The sequence below is a fragment of the Labrus mixtus genome, chromosome 6, assembly GCF_963584025.1.
Source record: "Labrus mixtus chromosome 6, fLabMix1.1, whole genome shotgun sequence".
Taxonomy (NCBI): domain Eukaryota; kingdom Metazoa; phylum Chordata; class Actinopteri; order Labriformes; family Labridae; genus Labrus; species Labrus mixtus.
Window position 1 is genome coordinate 6,854,087 of NC_083617.1, and position 16,677 is coordinate 6,870,763.

The 16,677-nt window shown below is 42.7% G+C and overlaps 2 protein-coding genes across 4 annotated transcripts in view; one reads left to right on the forward strand and one right to left on the reverse strand.

The window, feature by feature from the left end:
- prom2 (prominin 2) overlaps positions 1-16,677 on the forward strand; it is a 173,796-nt gene that overhangs the window by 11,154 nt on the left and 145,965 nt on the right. The window contains exons 12-24 of one of the 3 annotated variants that reach the window (XM_061039736.1): positions 214-366; positions 883-1,006; positions 1,206-1,294; positions 1,878-1,962; positions 2,100-2,243; positions 2,329-2,397; positions 2,549-2,641; positions 2,733-2,786; positions 2,894-2,974; positions 5,140-5,208; positions 5,343-5,432; positions 5,529-5,641; positions 6,902-6,955. In XM_061039736.1, the coding sequence (XP_060895719.1) occupies positions 214-366; positions 883-1,006; positions 1,206-1,294; positions 1,878-1,962; positions 2,100-2,243; positions 2,329-2,397; positions 2,549-2,641; positions 2,733-2,786; positions 2,894-2,974; positions 5,140-5,208; positions 5,343-5,432; positions 5,529-5,641; positions 6,902-6,953 (1,216 nt within the window). In that variant the 3' untranslated portion in view covers positions 6,954-6,955. Of the gene's footprint in view, positions 1-213; positions 367-882; positions 1,007-1,205; positions 1,295-1,877; positions 1,963-2,099; positions 2,244-2,328; positions 2,398-2,548; positions 2,642-2,732; positions 2,787-2,893; positions 2,975-5,139; positions 5,209-5,342; positions 5,433-5,528; positions 5,642-6,901; positions 7,848-16,677 lie in introns of those variants that run through there. The other 2 variants (XM_061039735.1, XM_061039734.1) reach the window with 2 other exon arrangements.
- Positions 10,304-15,123, reverse strand: LOC132975280 (BLOC-2 complex member HPS6). Its single transcript, XM_061039733.1, has one exon. It carries the CDS (start codon positions 15,099-15,101, stop codon positions 12,300-12,302), a length of 2,802 nt encoding a protein of 933 aa, XP_060895716.1. The 5' UTR covers positions 15,102-15,123; the 3' UTR covers positions 10,304-12,299.

Here is a 16,677-nt window from a genome sequence, read left to right on the forward strand (position 1 = left end):
GTTAGTTTATAGTTTGACCCATGTTCTGTCTGTTAACATAAAGAAGGCGTAGCCATACTGCAGCCGATCAGAAGAGAGGGCTCCATATTGGCTTCACTTTTGGAAAGCTCTCATGTTGTCCGTCTTTGTATACAATCCATGGTCGCGGACATGCAAACGCTCACGATCAATGCAATTGAAAGTGGTAGTAATAGTGTGTGTATTCCTCTCCAGGTGGGGAGTGTGTGTGGCCCTGTGCTGCCTGGTCCTCCTGGTGGTGGTGTGTAACCTCCTGGGTCTGGTCCTCGGCCCCTCGGGTCTGAGTCCCAACAAAGACCCAACAAAACGCTCGGGTACCGCCGATTGTGCAGGCACCTTCCTCATGATGTGAGTGCTGGATTGTTATTGTGGTTCTTATAGTCTTATGCTGCATTCAAGGGTACATTTCCCAAGTTCTAAGTCCTCTTCTGTCTGTGTTCACAAAGATTTAGGTAAAATATAATGAAATATGAATGTGGCAACAGCATGGACGAAAACATTTTAAAAGGGCTCATGTATTTCATATTTCAGAACTAGAATAAAGTTCAGTCTACGCTGACTGCAACAGTTATTTAAAATACGATAGATTACAAAAATTACAAATGAGCTGCAAAATTGATTTTTAGTCCACAAGCCGTATATGTACATATGTTTGTCCATGATTTACTGTCTGTCTGTCTGTCTGTCTAATTTAGGCTGCAATGTTTCAGTGGGTTTTTTTTTACTTCAAGTTTGACTTGAATTTTCAGTCATGCAGAATTATTTTTCCAATAATTCAGATACGACATTAATGAACGATTATCTCAATGAATCCACTTCAAGAGCAAATGTTTGAAGCTTAACTTTGATGTGGTGGTTTTTCAGGGGTGCAGGTTTCAGCTTCCTCTTCTCCTGGCTGTTCATGATTCTGGTTCTGGTGCTGTTCCTGGTGGGTGGGAATGTTTACACGCTCGTCTGTCGGCCCTGGAACGACGGACAACTGCTACAGGTAACAACACAAGAACATACACGACCTGCACGCATTCTGTGTTTGCACGCCACAGGATCCCCATAAGTTATTATTTTGGTCCTCACAAAATAAAACAAGAAACTCCAACCAAATCTCACAGGGGACATCCTTCAAGATCAATAAAACACTGTGAGATGTCGATGTGTTCATATCAGATCATTGCCTCTTCTCTTCACAGCTCATCGATACTCCAGGTTTAATTCCAGGGCTGGATTTGGGTGCAAGTTTGGGATTGAAATCTGAAATCAATATCTCAGATATCTACAGGTATGTGATGCCAATTCCTACATACACAAGAAGTCTCCATTAAATGTAGCTTAGTTTATTTTCTTAGAATTACCTATAATGACCTTGCCCACCCAGAAAAGTGAATGTAAGTTTTTAAGGTTATGAAGGGCTTTGTAAGTGATAATAAAAAGTTGGAAGTTGGAAGGGATAAGGAGCCAGAGGAGGTTTTGAAGGATGGGGGGGCGATGTGGTCACGGGTGAGGGAATGAAATGTTTGATTTTTAAGATGTGAATTATTTTGTTAACAGTTGAACGTTTTTCTTTTGTCCTAAATGTTTGTCAAAAATGTTTAAAACAAACTTTTCTTTGATTTTCTTTTGTAGCACAGTTTCTGCCTTCATTGAGTTCATTTATTCCCTGAGATAATAATAATAATACCTTTTATTTGAGAGGTTGAACGACAGACTCGGCTGTCTTTCTGTCTGTCGATGAATAGTGAAAGACATATTAATGACCTGCCTTCAGATATGCTGCAGGTCTGAAGTTAGCAGTATTTATAAAACGTCACTATGATCAGAATCTGTAGAAATAAGTTCCACTTGGTGTTTGTTCATGTTTTCAGAGACTGTGCGGCGAACAAACCTCTGTGGACAACGCTCCACCTGAATGAGCTCATAGACCTGGAAGACCTGCTCAACGTGTCCAAAGTGAGCTTATTGACATCTCTCTCTCCATTTATAATAATAGATTAAAAAAAACAAAAAACTATTTCCCTTAGTGTCTACAAACCTTTACTAAAACCCTTGTATCTATCTATCACCCTCTCTCCTTGTGTCTCACACAGTACACAGATCAGATCGAGCAGTTCTTTGAGAGTACAGACATCCCTCTGTCGTCGTTCACCCTGCTGAGCCCTGAAGTTAAAAACCAGCTCAGCAGCTTCTCCGACAAGACCAAAGACCTTGCCTCAGTTGACATCACACAGCAGGTGGGCTTTATTAATGTTTCTGTATCTTCGTCCAGATTTACTCTTGTACCTGTTTTCCTAACGTTTCCCTTCTCGTCATTCCCAGTTAAATAACATTTCTAGGATCAATCTAAACACAACGGCTGATAAACTCGACCAGCTCGCCACCATTCAAGTGAGTCACGAGACACTGATATAACACACAATTTCTTGTTGGTATTCTAACTGTTTTTCTGCACGTAAAGCATTTCACATGATTTATAACTAAGTTAATTTTGTCTTCTGCGGCTCATTCTTTCTTTGAATCATTGATTTCTGGTTTCTAGTCGAATGATGGTGTTAAAAAAGAGCTTCAGAATCAGGCCAGAGACTTGAGGCAGATCCAGGCTGACATAGAAACAGACATCATCCCTCAAATGGTGAGTATCTCTGCTGCCATCTCCTTTTTCCCCCCCATGTTGGCTATACATCTGAATTTAAACTCAACACATCTAATGATTCTGCCCTCAGGAAAAGCTCAACTCAACCATCGCGGGCCTTCGATCCATCGCAGAGAAAATCGATGTGAGTCCCCCGACTAACACCTGGAACTGCCGAGAATAAAGATCGATCATTTTTTTCTCTCTTTTTTTTTTTCTGGAGTTAATTTCTCTCCTCTTGGGCTCTCCCAGGGAACGGTGGGGGAGGTGCTGAGCAACGTGGGAGCAGCACAAGACTTCCTCGACACAAATACGACACAGATCGTCAAGACCGTGAGTAGAGCCGGGAGTCACATGAGTTGGAAGAGAGAAAAAGGAAAGAAAGAAGGGCTCCATGTGGTCTGTTAATGCCTGTGGTCCGTCAGTCACTTAGCCAGAGGCGGCGAGGGGAGGTGGGACTGCCCAGTTTGTATGGGAGAGCTGTTTGTATATGAAATGTGCTCATTGGTATCATAGATAACATTTTTACTCCAATCTCAGTTCATGTTGACTTTAGATACGTCTGTTCAGTGGAGCAGAGAGGCCTACAGGAGACCCTTTGAGTCTTAATGCTTCTAACATCCATCTCGTGTCCAGTGATTGTTGCTCCAACGATCACAACAAATACAATTTAACATTTAATTGGCTTTTACATGTATTATTATTTTATCCATCAGGAAGATCAAAATCATCTGAGACCAGTCATTGAGAGGTCAATCTGCCCTCACTCTCTACCTCTCCTATATCTGATCTAAGTAGTTTATAATGTACTCTTAATAAGGTGAAGATTAAAGTCAAATTCAGATGTTAAGAAGTTAAAAATAACTAACCTCAAATAGAGTAAATCATTAAGTCAGCCTGTGATGCTTCTCACAGTATGATATAAATGCTTTTAGTTGCAATTAATTTATCACAAAGTCTGTAATAAATTAGATCATTATTTCAAACAGCTTGACAGCAGTAATATAAACAATTAATGAGAGAAACACAAATTTTATTAGCTTTCTGTGGGAACAAAGGAGGAGACAGAGGAGGTAAACACCTGAAGGAATGGGCTTCAAATGATGCCCAACCATCGAACAGACAAAACAAAAGATCCTTCTACACCCTCATAATTACCCCACTGACCTACAGCAGAGAAGACTGAGCCAAATAAAATCAAATAAAATCTGCTCACTCATCGCTTACATGTCAAACAAAAAATACACACAAGCAGCCTAAAAAACTTACAGTATGAATACAACTGAAGTTACCTTTATGTGGTGCAAAACTGATATAATCAATGAAAAAAACAAAATGCCCGTTTCCCACAGAAAACATCTCCTGTGTCTTCCTCTAAGGCAGAAATACATTTCTGTGAACTTCCTGTGTGCATAAGGTCATCTGATAACGCTCAGCTAACCATTCACAGGGTCCAAACTACAGAAAACACAGACGCAGAACATAGATCACTACAATAAGAATTTTATGTCCTATAAGACTCTCACGACACCTAACCCTTTAACCCTTTAAATATCAAACACATTAACCCGCTTTTCATCATGAATGATCTACTTTTTAAAGGGTACGGTTTTAGTTTCATATTTTATTATGTCAACAAATTCCATAAATAGACCCAAACTTACAACGAGTTTGTCCATCGATAACTTCTGAATACTCTTAAGAAACATCTTATAAATATAAAGATTCATGTTATAATGAAAATAAGATTTCCTGTAACTCCTGTATTGTAGTTTTTGGCAAATGTGTGATCCAAAAAGTGGTACACTTTGAATTTGTTGGGGACTATTTTAATTATTGGATTGTCCTCCAAGCGGGCGGCCCGGGTTCGGGGTCTGACCAGTGGCTCCTTTCCAGCTTGTCATTCCCCCACTCTCTCACCGTGATTTCCAGCTCTGTTCACGTTCCTAACTCTAAAAACAAACTCAAAAAAGCCCCAAAATAGAAACCTTTAAATATTGGTTTGATAAACGTGTAGCACCACATGTGTGTGTTAAATGTTAACGCAGGAGTATCTGTGTTTAATGACATTAAAGAATATGTCTCCAGTGTAACAGTGTTGCTCAGTTTGCATTTTAAATGTCTTTTGAGAGGTTTATTGGATGAAGAGAAAAGCTGTTTATGTCTGTTTCCAGCACAGTCACCAGATGAAGTCATGATTTCTGTGTTTTCAGGATTTGTTGACAAAAGAGACAAATAGGATATGACCAGTCTTTTCCTTAAACACGGCTGTGTAAATAAACTTTCCAACTTGCCTTGCCTCATCTAATCACAACTCTGGTGTGATTATTAAAGGGTCACTTCAGAGGATTTACCCAGATTCCAACTTGCTGAGATGGCTACACATTCCACTGATTCCTCATGACTTCCCACTGTAAAGCAGCGAGAAAATGTGTGGAATTTACTCTCTCTCTCTCTCTCTCTCTCTCTCTCTCTCTCTCTCTCTCTCTCGTTCTCAGGAGAGCAGAACGTTTGTGGACTGTCAGCTGGGCTACTTCACTGTTTATGCTGACTGGGCCAACCTCACGGTAAAGCCTGTTCAGATCTTTACTGTTTTAACAAACCATGTGCTCAAAGCAGATAAAGTCTTAACGTTCATAAACACATTTGAATTCATCTTTTTGCACTGATCTGTTATTGATCTGTGTGTATCATCTCTCAGATCACACTACATTTGGGCCGCTGTGGGCTGGTGGCGGACGCTGTGGACTCTGCTGAGAGTCTCCTCTGCTTGAACTTGGTGGAGTCTCTGGTGAGGATCATGTGTTGTTTGCTCCACCTGCAGCAGACGTGAAGCTCGTTCATGTGACAGTATGTCAAAGTATTCACCCATAATCTCTCTCTTTAGAACGCCTTCTGGTTCAGTCTGGGCTGGTGCATGATCTTCTTCATCCCCAGCATCATCTTCTCTATCAAGCTGGCAAAGTACTACCGGAAAATGAAGTACTCTGATGTCTTTGAGTAAGTAGCACACACACACACACACACACACACACACACACACACACACACACACACACACACACACACACACAAAAACTACAAACATGCATCCAACACCAGGGGCGTGCCAAGGGTGACAATACGTGAATTAATCAAAAGTATTTTAACATTTACAAAACATATTTTGCCCCCCAGGTGATGACGATTTTGACGTCAAGTCGGTAAGTCGGGCACATAAATCTTTTCCGAGTTTCCGTAGTAGTTGTTCCTACTGTAGCAGGTGTTCATGTGCATTTTGCAACTCGGAAACTCGTTTTTTACGAGGTATCCGACACCACATGAATGCAGCATAATGTTCAACTTCCTGAGCTATTGCAACTGGCCGCTAGCAGCTTTTGTTGCATTTTATTGTAGCAGATATTCCTTTTTTTTTTTTTTTTAACTCTGCACTGTGACTTTAAGAGATCCATCTACTTTTTGAGTCCTTAAAGAAAAACTTTTATTTACCATCTCCGTTTTAAAATGAACATAAAATGAATATCTACTCTACATGCAGTGACGTGTCCAAGGAGAGTTGCCTGGGGTGGCATGGACTCACCCTGAAATCTGATTGGCCACCCAAAGTGCCACCCTGTAATGCTAAATTATGATGGCTATAATTGCCCCATTCAGAGGAAGGACTTATATTGGAAACAACTTATTGGGCTTTTGCAACAGGCTGTAAGTAGCTTGTGTGGCATTCTGTTGTCGGAAAAAAAAATCCTTTTGTTTGGTTTTCAATTTGACTCATGGAAATGTCCAGGGGGTGGCATCCCACCCACACACACACCCCCCCTCTCATAAAATGTTATTGGCCACCCCAGGGTTAAAAACTGACTTTTTGTTTGTCTAACAAGCTGATGTTAGCCTTTATGTCATCATAACATGCATCACCATTTTTATTGTTCATACTTCAGATTGTGACATGTTTGAATGTCAATTAAGTACAGAAGATGTACAGGATGCCACTCTGTCATGTGCTTTTTCTGTTAGTATTTAAAGTAGATATGATTGTTGGAGATGGAAATGGTGAATACATATTCAGATGTGTATTTGTGTGTATTCAGATAACTCAGTTCTCTAGTTGTTCCACCCCTGTAAAAAAACTCTGGAGACGCTCCTGTCCACTACATCTATTTATACACTTGGTCCATGCATGCAGTATTTATTCGCATGACTTATTAATTATGCTGTGATGACCTGCTTTTAACTGTTGTTGGTTTTTTTTTCAACCTCCAGAGAGGACTTACACATGCACTCCATCCCCCGGGCCCAGATGAAATTCACCTGAGAGCGCGGCACATTGGGCCAAACAGCTTTAGAAGACTGCAGGCACAAATGTGGCACAAAAAACCAAAAAAAAAAAACCCATGGAGCACTCATGCGCAGATGTGGCATATTGTCACTCGTGGAACATCTCTACCAAACATTTCATTCACGACACACTCAGCATATTTCAAAGGACCTCAGGGGAACACAGGGCATAAGGGAATCTGCAGGGATTGTTTCTTATCATTTCATTGGTCGTTTTATTACCTTCAGATTGTGTATGTATTTAATATTTGAACTGAGCTGCTGCTGGAATCTGAGAATTACGCCTCACATTTCATCCTGCAAAGCTGATTTAGTGGAGAATTGATCATAATTACGCGGTTATGTAAAGTCACGTTGGTGTGCATTGCTCAGAAAAAGCAGCAGCTGTGTTTCTGTGCCAACAGGCGGTTGCCTTTGTCGGGTTCATTTTTGTGATTTTGCAACTTCTTCGGGTGGGGAAACACTTTGAGATTACTTCTTTATTATACTTGCACTATATTTGAAATCAAAGCACAATTTCTGCCATGAATCATGACATGAAAATGTTTTTTTAATGATCAGTACAACTGACGCCAGCATATCACTACCGTCAACAAGACAATGCAACTTAGACGATTTTATTACAACTGAGACTGTATTACAAGTTTTCTTTAAGTTATGTTCCTGTAAAAAATGACTGATTTACTTCATGATTTCTAATGATTGTTTTTTATACTATGAACTGCTCTGAGCTCTTCAGTAGATTGTGTTTTATGTCTCTGTTACACAGCACTTTATATGCTCTGTTCGCTGAATGTGATCGACAGGTTCTGAACATTTCTTGCCGCTGTTGTGAAAACTACTGTAAATAAAGATTGTCGCTGATCAACAACCGCTGTGCATGTTTTCTACCTTTCAGCCGGAACGTGAGAGGAATCTCGGAGATCAGTCCTCGTCTGTTTTCCCCACAAACCATGAAACTGTTTTTTCACAGAGCAGATTTGTGACCTAGTGTGTCCTTCTGCATCTGAACCATCCTTCAGCTTGCTGCAGCTGTTCTGTCCTTCGGTTAATGTGTGACAACAACACGAGACTTTATCAGAATCATCTTATTTAGATGTTAACTTAGCGCTCTGACTTCATGTTGGAATATCTATCTTATTTGTAGAGCTGTTTTTGAAATCTTAAACAGGACGGCCTGCCCTTGAAATCTTCCTGAGTTGCTTATTCAAACTTGTCCTTCATAGTTAGAAGTTGTTAAACCAACGGGGTCTCAGGGGGAAAGACACTATAAATAAACAAGGTGCATATTTTCACAGAGGATCATGGGAGACAGCGATGATAATTCAAAAATCTTAATGACTTTACTGCATTTCTGTCATCCAAACAGATTCAAAGCACATGTTTTAAATGCCTCACTCATGTGACACTGAACATTAATTAAAACATCAGAAGAAGAAGACTTGTGCGAGCTGGTTGAAAACTAAGATGAACAGAACTTTAATTTAGGGATTAAATGCTGTGTAGCTCTTCATAAGTGTAACAGACAGAGTTTGATTATAAATAAAGGTTAGAGAAGAAAACTCTTATTTGGAGATTTCACAGTAATATGACCTACTAGCTCAAATAAAATCAGGCAAACCTTGTGGTGGATGACCTTTTTAAACAACAAGATGTTTCATAGCACCTAAATGAGGATTTGAAAAGCTCCCTGTGTCTGAGTGACTGCAGAAGAAGAAGAAGAAGAAGAAGAAAAAGCATGTAAACATGTTGTTTCATCATCTTCTAAACCGAACGATGTGTTCATAGACGCAAATCCCTGAAAACAAGTTCATGCATCCATTTATTATTTTTCGCATCAGACATAAATGAAAGGCTCCAATCAGCACTTAAATTAAATCAAAGCCTTCGGGGGATAGTACAAATTAAATTTGAGTTTGATGATCCATAGATTCATTTGTAGTCCAATCATGGGAGGTAAAACTGCAGCAGCAGCGGTATGATTAAAGCTGCAATTACTATGAAGTAGAAGGAGCAAATAATTGAGCTTTTACAAGATAGAGTGATGATTCTCTGTAGTTTTTTTTTTCCAATTTGTACAACATTTAGATTAACCCCAGCCTGAGAGCTTCATTAATAAGGTTTATGAAAATGTTTGATGCTTTATTTGTGCATTCAGGTCTCTCTCTCTCTCTCTGTCTGAAAGCAGAGGACAGAGGAACAGGCTGTTTGGATTTATTTTTGTTTGCAGGATGCCATCTATAATTAGAACAGGTGAATCGATGGCTTAAAGGGATAGCATGACTCAAGACCTTGTAACAAGAGAGGCTGGATTCAGAAGGACTCAATCTGAAAGTGAAACGAAGAGGGAGGAGAATAACCGGATTGGCTGAGGGACCTTTAGGTATCAGGTTCTGGCTGTTTCTGCAGCTCTCTGCGGTCCTGTTGACGAAACCTCTCATTACCCTTCGACTCCTACACCACCACCCATCCATTTGGTCACCCACTACACTTGTTCCAACCCTTGCAATCATACCCTCACACACCCGTGTGGAACCTGCCTATTTGCTGTGAGAAAAAAAAAAAAATCAGCCGCACATTCACTCCCAAACAGTGCCTGACCTCTGCTTTTGTTTGTGATCAGCGTTAGTAAAGAGGTCGCCTCAGAAGCTTAATGGCTGAACGACTGAACATTCCTCTTATGGGCCCCGGCCATTGAAACATTAACACACACACGCACACACACACACACGCTCAAATCCCTCTGCAAATCAAACACACACACACACGTTAGACCGCCGCTGTAAGTGGATTTGTCCATGGCAGGGATATGGTGAAACTTAGAAATGGGGGCAGTGGATCATATGAATGAAGTGTGTGTGAGAGACTTTAAATTTTGGCCTTACTAAGCTTTTATTTCAGCCCCGCTGTTGGGGAAGTTAGACTGAATTAACTGTTAATAACTGAGTAGAAAGAGAAAAAAAAGGTGTATATTGGTCCTGATGTGTTGTGATTGAATAGAGCATGTTCTGTCAGCTTGACCTCCTGATGTGTCAAAGGAAAACGCTGATGGAGCTGAACAAACCAGAAATACAGCAATGTGTGGGAACAGGGACTTAGAAGGTAGGTGACACTGACACATGTTTACAGGTACAAGCTGTCAGATACATGTGTTGTTAATGTACAGGGAGGAAGGGATGTAACATGATCTATCCAAATCAAAGCTATCAGTGCAATAAACCATTAAGTCTGAATATTAGGAGCTTTTTTTTTTTCAGGGCTTAATAACAGCTTTCATTACACTGCAAAGCTGCTGAGCAAGCACTTCAAAAACATCAAAAACAGAAGTTGTATCTTCAGTTTAATAGCATACAGCATCCATTCATAAATACACCACGTATACATCCTCTATTTTTCAAATACTTCCTAAATTCAAACATTGCAGAGTAAATCCAGCAGGTATTTCTACGAGAGAGGGCAAATTAATGTTTCAACATCGCAACCGTCATAACAGGCTGAGCAGCACTTCTGGGGAAGTCAGGGAGTTCCCAGTCACTCTGAAACATGAGCGGCACACAGTAAAAACAGAAATGTTCCTGTTCATACTCTCGATTATAGTAAGACATGAGTCGGTTTCAAGTCGTAGAGTAAGTCATAAAAAAACAGACTGCAGAGTCCGAGGGCTTTTTTTTTTTTTTTTTTACCAACTTCAATGACCAATAAAAACAAGCGAACACGGTTAAAAACACTGTTCTCTAAAAGTCAGAGACCTCCAGTTCTTTCTTCAGAATATTAGTGAAGCTGAGGAGTCCCAGCATGGAATGTGACACTGCTCTGTAAATAGCAGCACTGTGAAAGGCACTCTGATTGTTCGGCAGCATTTTGGAGTCCGATTGCCACTCAACTCTTAAAGACGTTTTTACGAGAGTTTCAGTGCCTCGCCCATACTGAGCAGAGAGTTAGTAGCATTAAAAGCTTGTTAAAATCAAATCAAAATGTTTGTGAGGGCTTCGCAGTAACATATAAAAAAAAACTCTCTCTCTGACTTAAACAAGCTACACAAACAGAATGAACACAGGCACCAGAGATAATAGGCACTTAAATATGCGTTTGTTTACAGCACTTGATCGGAAAAAACATTCATGTCAACAGATGCATTAAAAACAATACTGACTGTGGGGGAGGGGGGCGGGGGGAGGTTTGAAAGTGCAATCTGTTTCAGAGCAAACCTAACACAGAGGGCTTCACATCTCTAATGACATTACCCTCGCTGAGGACCAACACGACTTTACGCAAGCAGCAGAGCGCCTGTCGGTAGTCACGTCGTGCCCAGCCCTCGCTTCAATCTTAACGCAATTACCTCCCAAATTGAATTAAAGTCAAACTGTGAGTCACTCTTTCTGGGGTGTTTTGTGAGGAATGTCTTGTGAGTCAAGCTGCGAGGGAGGCAGACAGGACAAGATGGAGTCAAGAGAAGAGAGAAATGTAGGACCAGAATTTAAAAAAAAATTGGAAGTAAACGCCAGGCATGTAGAGTGTGTTTTGGGGGGGGGGGGGTGTTTGGTTTACAGATGTTACACGGTCTGGACAGGTTAATGTTTAAGAAACCTGTCATATGTTACTAATACTAGTATCAGTGAGGGAACCTTGGACCCCTCTTCAAACCCAAACAACACTTAAAAACAAACATTCAAACACAAAGGCCAGCTCGTCTGGATAACACTGAAGATTACCCACTCAGGAAGCTATAGGTTAACTCGGCTATAGATGAGAGGCGTTTTCTATTTAAAACTCCAAACTAAAAAAAGATCGACACACAGATATGATACACCCCTAAAAAAAAAAAAAAAAAAAAAAAAAAAGGGAATTAGTGGCTCGGTTTTTTTTTTGTCAGAGATGAGAAGACACCACACTGTGTTAGAAACAATATATTATCATTTATATTGATGGTATTCAGATAAAGGCTAAGCTTATTCAATGCAACAACATTTTGCAATCCACGTGCAGTTAAGGCTAAGGAGATAAATAACATCACAGATACAGTATATACACATTAAGGCTTAGAATTACCTGCAGTATTTACACCGGTAAGATCTTCAGTAGTCATTTCATAGTTTTTAGTAGTCATACTTCATCTGATAATACCATTCTTATTTTAAAAAACACTCTCAAACATCACAATTAACTGCATCGCACTGATCTGTCGCATACTGAGATTGTGTTTTTAATTTGATTGTCGACACAGTTTGTTTCACAGTCAGATTGTGTGGCAGGTTTTTTTGTTCTCCATTTCGATCGTCTTTTTGTTCATCTTTTTTTTTTTTTTTTTTTTTTTTTTTTTAAATCACACCGTGTTAGCAGGAAGTGCCACCCTGGTTCTCGCGAGAGCCGTGCGCGCGGGCGGCTGCCCCTCGGGCGCTTCCGCAAGAAAATCTGCCGCGATCTCGCCCTCCGCGGCCGAGTTCCTGCAGGGATCTGCGGCGGGGTTCGGTTGCTCTGCGGGCTGGCGGGGAGGTGCGGGCGGGGGGAACGACGGCGACTGGAGGATGTCGGCGTAGCGCTGGCTCGGCTTGGTCTCCCTCTGGAGGACTTTTCGCAGCAGCGGTTTCAGCAGCCCGATGGTTAACTGGCTGTTCTGGGGGTCCGCAAAGGGAGCAGGGGGCGAGGGGGACGTGATGGACATGGAGAAGGACGAGGGGGAAGATGAAGGGGGGCTGTTCGGGGAGGGGAGGTTTTTAAGCACCAGGTTGAGAATAGTCGTGACAGTGAGGTCCTCGGGGCACAGCACCCACAGTAAGTCCAGGTAGGGGTCTAGGTCTCGATGGTGGGCCACCTCGCACAGCAGAGTAGTGAAAATCTCCTTGTTGAGCAGAGGACTCTGCTTGCAGAACTTCTGGGCGACCTGTGTAACCTTCTCCCACTGCTGCGTGGCCATGAGGATCCTCAGGGCCTGGAGGATGGCGTTGGGCCGCCCGCTGACCAGCAGCAGCTCCACCTCCAGGTCCTGCTGCAGGGCTCGATCAATGCTCAGACTGGACAAGACGCACAGGGCCCGTTTGTAGAGTGGGACATTGTTCTCCCCGGCCTCCCCTCCTCTCGCACTGGAGAAGCCCCAGGAGGAGGAGGAGGCCAGGCTCAGGCCCAGACCCGTAGAGCCCTGCTGCTGCTGGGCAAGCTCCAGGAAAGTGGGCAACCAGCTGGGCTGGAAGTGGAAAATGGAGTGGCAGAGGAGCTCGAACACAGGCAGGTTAGCCAAGGGGGTGGAGCTTGTAGGTTTGGCTTTACAATTGGCAATGTGATCACCTTTGATGCTGTGATTGTGTTTGGGCCTGCCGTTTGTGAGTGCCACCGGGGTTGCGGTGCTGGGTGTCACAGCGGGACTGAGGACAGTTTTCCACACATCTGGAGAGGCCCGGCTGGACAGAGAACACTCCCCGTTGTAGTGCAGCTGAAGGGCAGCCTGTGCCGCCCTCCACGCCTGGCTGGGGAAGACACCGAAAATAGAGTTCAGGTAAAGCAGAGCCTCTTGCTCCAGCTCCGACGAGGACAGCAGCCTCGCCACTTCTTTCTCGACCAGCGTCTCACACACGGCCTCCACCTCTTTCACGCTCCCCCTCACTAAGCTGCCCTTGACCTCCTCCAGAGTGACCAGACACTTGAGCTCAGCCTCCAGAGAAACCGTGAGCTTGTCTTGCCCCGCAGCGCGTCCGTCTTCCCCTCCCTGGGATGCCTCGGCTCCTTTCTGCCTCAGGAGGTAGCTCCTGAGGATGGAGGCTAAAGAGATGGGGGCCTGAAACCTCCCCCCTTTCTTCAGCTTGTCCACAGTGAGCTGGGTGCTGCTCAGGCTCCTCTGCTGGTAGTATTTACACGCTTCCTCGAAGACAGACTCGACGAGGAGGGCTCCGGCATCAATACTCTCTGTCGTGCTGAAACCACAGGGCTTCACCTTGTTGGAGTCCGTCTCCTTGTTTAATAACATAAATAGTCCAGTTTCTGTGAGAAGGTGAGGTGACCATTTTTCAGCTCGGTTTACAAATAATATCCCCTCTCTCTTTAGCGTGAGCTTGTCCAGCTCCCTGCCGCAGTTCACATCTATCAGACGCAGGTTTTGCCCTGTAAGCAGAGCCAGCGTGTCCTGGTACATGCAGAGGCTGGTGTGAGTGCCAGATTTGACCAAACAGTTGTCTTCCAGCTTAAAAACCTGCCTCAGCACCCCGTCTTTCTGCAGAAAACACACCCAGCCCGTGCTGAGCAGCAGCAGCAGGCCCCCACAGCCTGTCGGCGAAAAGTCAAAGATCTCAGGGGGGTCGAGAGTCGACAGATATCCCAAATAGTCTGGCACCAATCTCTTAAAGTCAGACTCTTTCGCTGACAGCTTTTTGAGGGGCGTGTTTTGGCACGTGGTGCTCACTGTGAAGGAGTCGCGGCGCGGGGACCAGGAGAGGAAAAACTTGGCGATGCTCAGCAGAGGCTTCACCTTCACGTCGGGGAGGAGATGCACGCGCTCGCCCGAGCTCACCACGCTGAATTTGGGATTGTTGTGGAGGGCGATCTTCACCCCACCCAGGCTGACAGCCCCCGCCGCCTCCTCCACCTCGAAGTCCCGTCTGCAAACGCAGTATCTCAGTTTATTCCTGGTGGAGCTGAGGGCCGGGGAGCTCTCCGAGGGCGGCCTCTCCTCACACCAGATGATTAGATTAGGACAGGCACACACGGACACCACTCTTGCTCGGGGGCTGTTGCACAAGTCTGATGTTTGCAGGAGGTGCCAGCCTGCTTTGCACTCCTGGAATCTCCAAAACTCAGCTTTCCCGTCCTCATAAATCACAGCCACAGTTGCAGTCTCCCTCCCGCTGCTGCTGCTGCTGATCTTATTAGAGTCCAAATATAAAACATCCACAATGGGTACAGTTCGTGTTGAGCGTAAATCCAGTTTCTTCTGGTTCTGGGCCAGCTGGAGTCTTTCATACTTGTCAAAAGTCACAAGACCGACTTTAGGCTTGCGGAGGATGACATGGATGTGACGTCCATCTGGGCTCAGGCGGACGTTTGACAGGTTACAGGTCAGTTTTAAGATTTCAGTCAGCTCTTTGCCACGCGTAAAGTCCCCAAAATCTGACAGTGGCTCCAACCCGGACCGCGCCATTACGCCACTTTGTTTCCAGCCTAAGCTATCGTTATTAACCTGCCACAACCTGTGAACTGCTAGCTGCAGCTGTGGCACAATAAATCCCGACCTCGGACTCCGGTGAGGCTAGCCGAGCAGCATCCCGTTAGGTCGTGCAGGTTGTACGAGAGGCTTCATCCCCGTTGGCAACGTCGACGCTGAAGGGACACACCACTTGACAGCCCGTCGACCCCGCTGACCCCATTGTCGGTGGACGGACACCGGAGCTTAACGGTGAACTGACAATAACCGAAAGAAAAGTTTTAAGCCTGAGGAGTCGAGCCAGCCCCAGTAGTCATTCCGGTGCTATGCTAGCACTCCCCTGACATCACGGGATCGTTAATTTCCGGATACCGATGATGTTTTTTTTTTTTTTTTGTGTGTTACAGGCGGAGCTAAACGAAGGCAAGCAAAGAGTGTGAAGAGGTGTGGAGAAGAGCAACACCCGCTGCTAAAAGGGTCTTCAGTCAGCGGTGCCCAGCAGGGTGAGGCAAGTTCATAATAAACTCGAGTTAAACATCTTAACATCTTTGCGTTGGAAACACATATTATGGATTTTTACTAAATCCATAAAATCCGTTTGACAAGCAGGAAACCAATATAACCTCTAGGGCTTATAGAAAAATCATAATCACGATTATTTTTGATTGATATTGAGATCACTATTATTTAACTAGATTACTAATTTATTTTACAACATCTGTATCTCATTCATATATCAAATTTTAAGACTCTTAACCACTTTAATATTCTGAACACGTTGAAAAAAGCAATACATGAAAGTAAATTGATACAAATTTTGAAAATATATAAAAATAACAATAAATAATAGGCAATAAAAGGCAAGTTTATTTATTAAGCACATTTCAGCAACAAGGCAATTCAAAGTGTTTCCCACACGCCATCAAAAGCATCATGACAAAGGGAAAAAGAGACATTAAAATAGAAGATATATCTTAACATCTTTGCGTTGGAAACACACATATTATGGACTTTTACCACTTTTACTAAATCCATAAAATCTGTTTGACAAGCAGGAAACCAATATAACCTCTAGGGCTTATAGAAAAATCATAATCACGATTATTTTTGATTGATATTGAGATCACTATTATTTAACTAGATTGCTAATTTATTTTAGAACATCTGTATCTCATTCATATATCAAATTTTTCATGATAACACATAACAATGTTGTCTGTGGTCTTTTTCTTCTAATTCCATCCCTCCGCCCTTTAATTCATGCTGATATGTATATGTGGGCATATACATATCATATACAATCATTTTAAGACTCTTAACACAATATTCTGAACACGTTGAAAAAAAAGCAATACATGAAAATAAATTGGTAAAAATTTTGAAAATATTTCAGCAACAAGGCAATTCAAAGTGCTTCCCACACGCCATCAAAAACATCATGACAAAGGGAAAAAGAGACATTAAAATAGAAGATATATAAATCACTTTAAAAACAATTCAAAATCACAGAGAAGATTCAATCTGAAAATATGTTAAAATAAATAAGACTTATGGCTATTTAAATCCAAACACC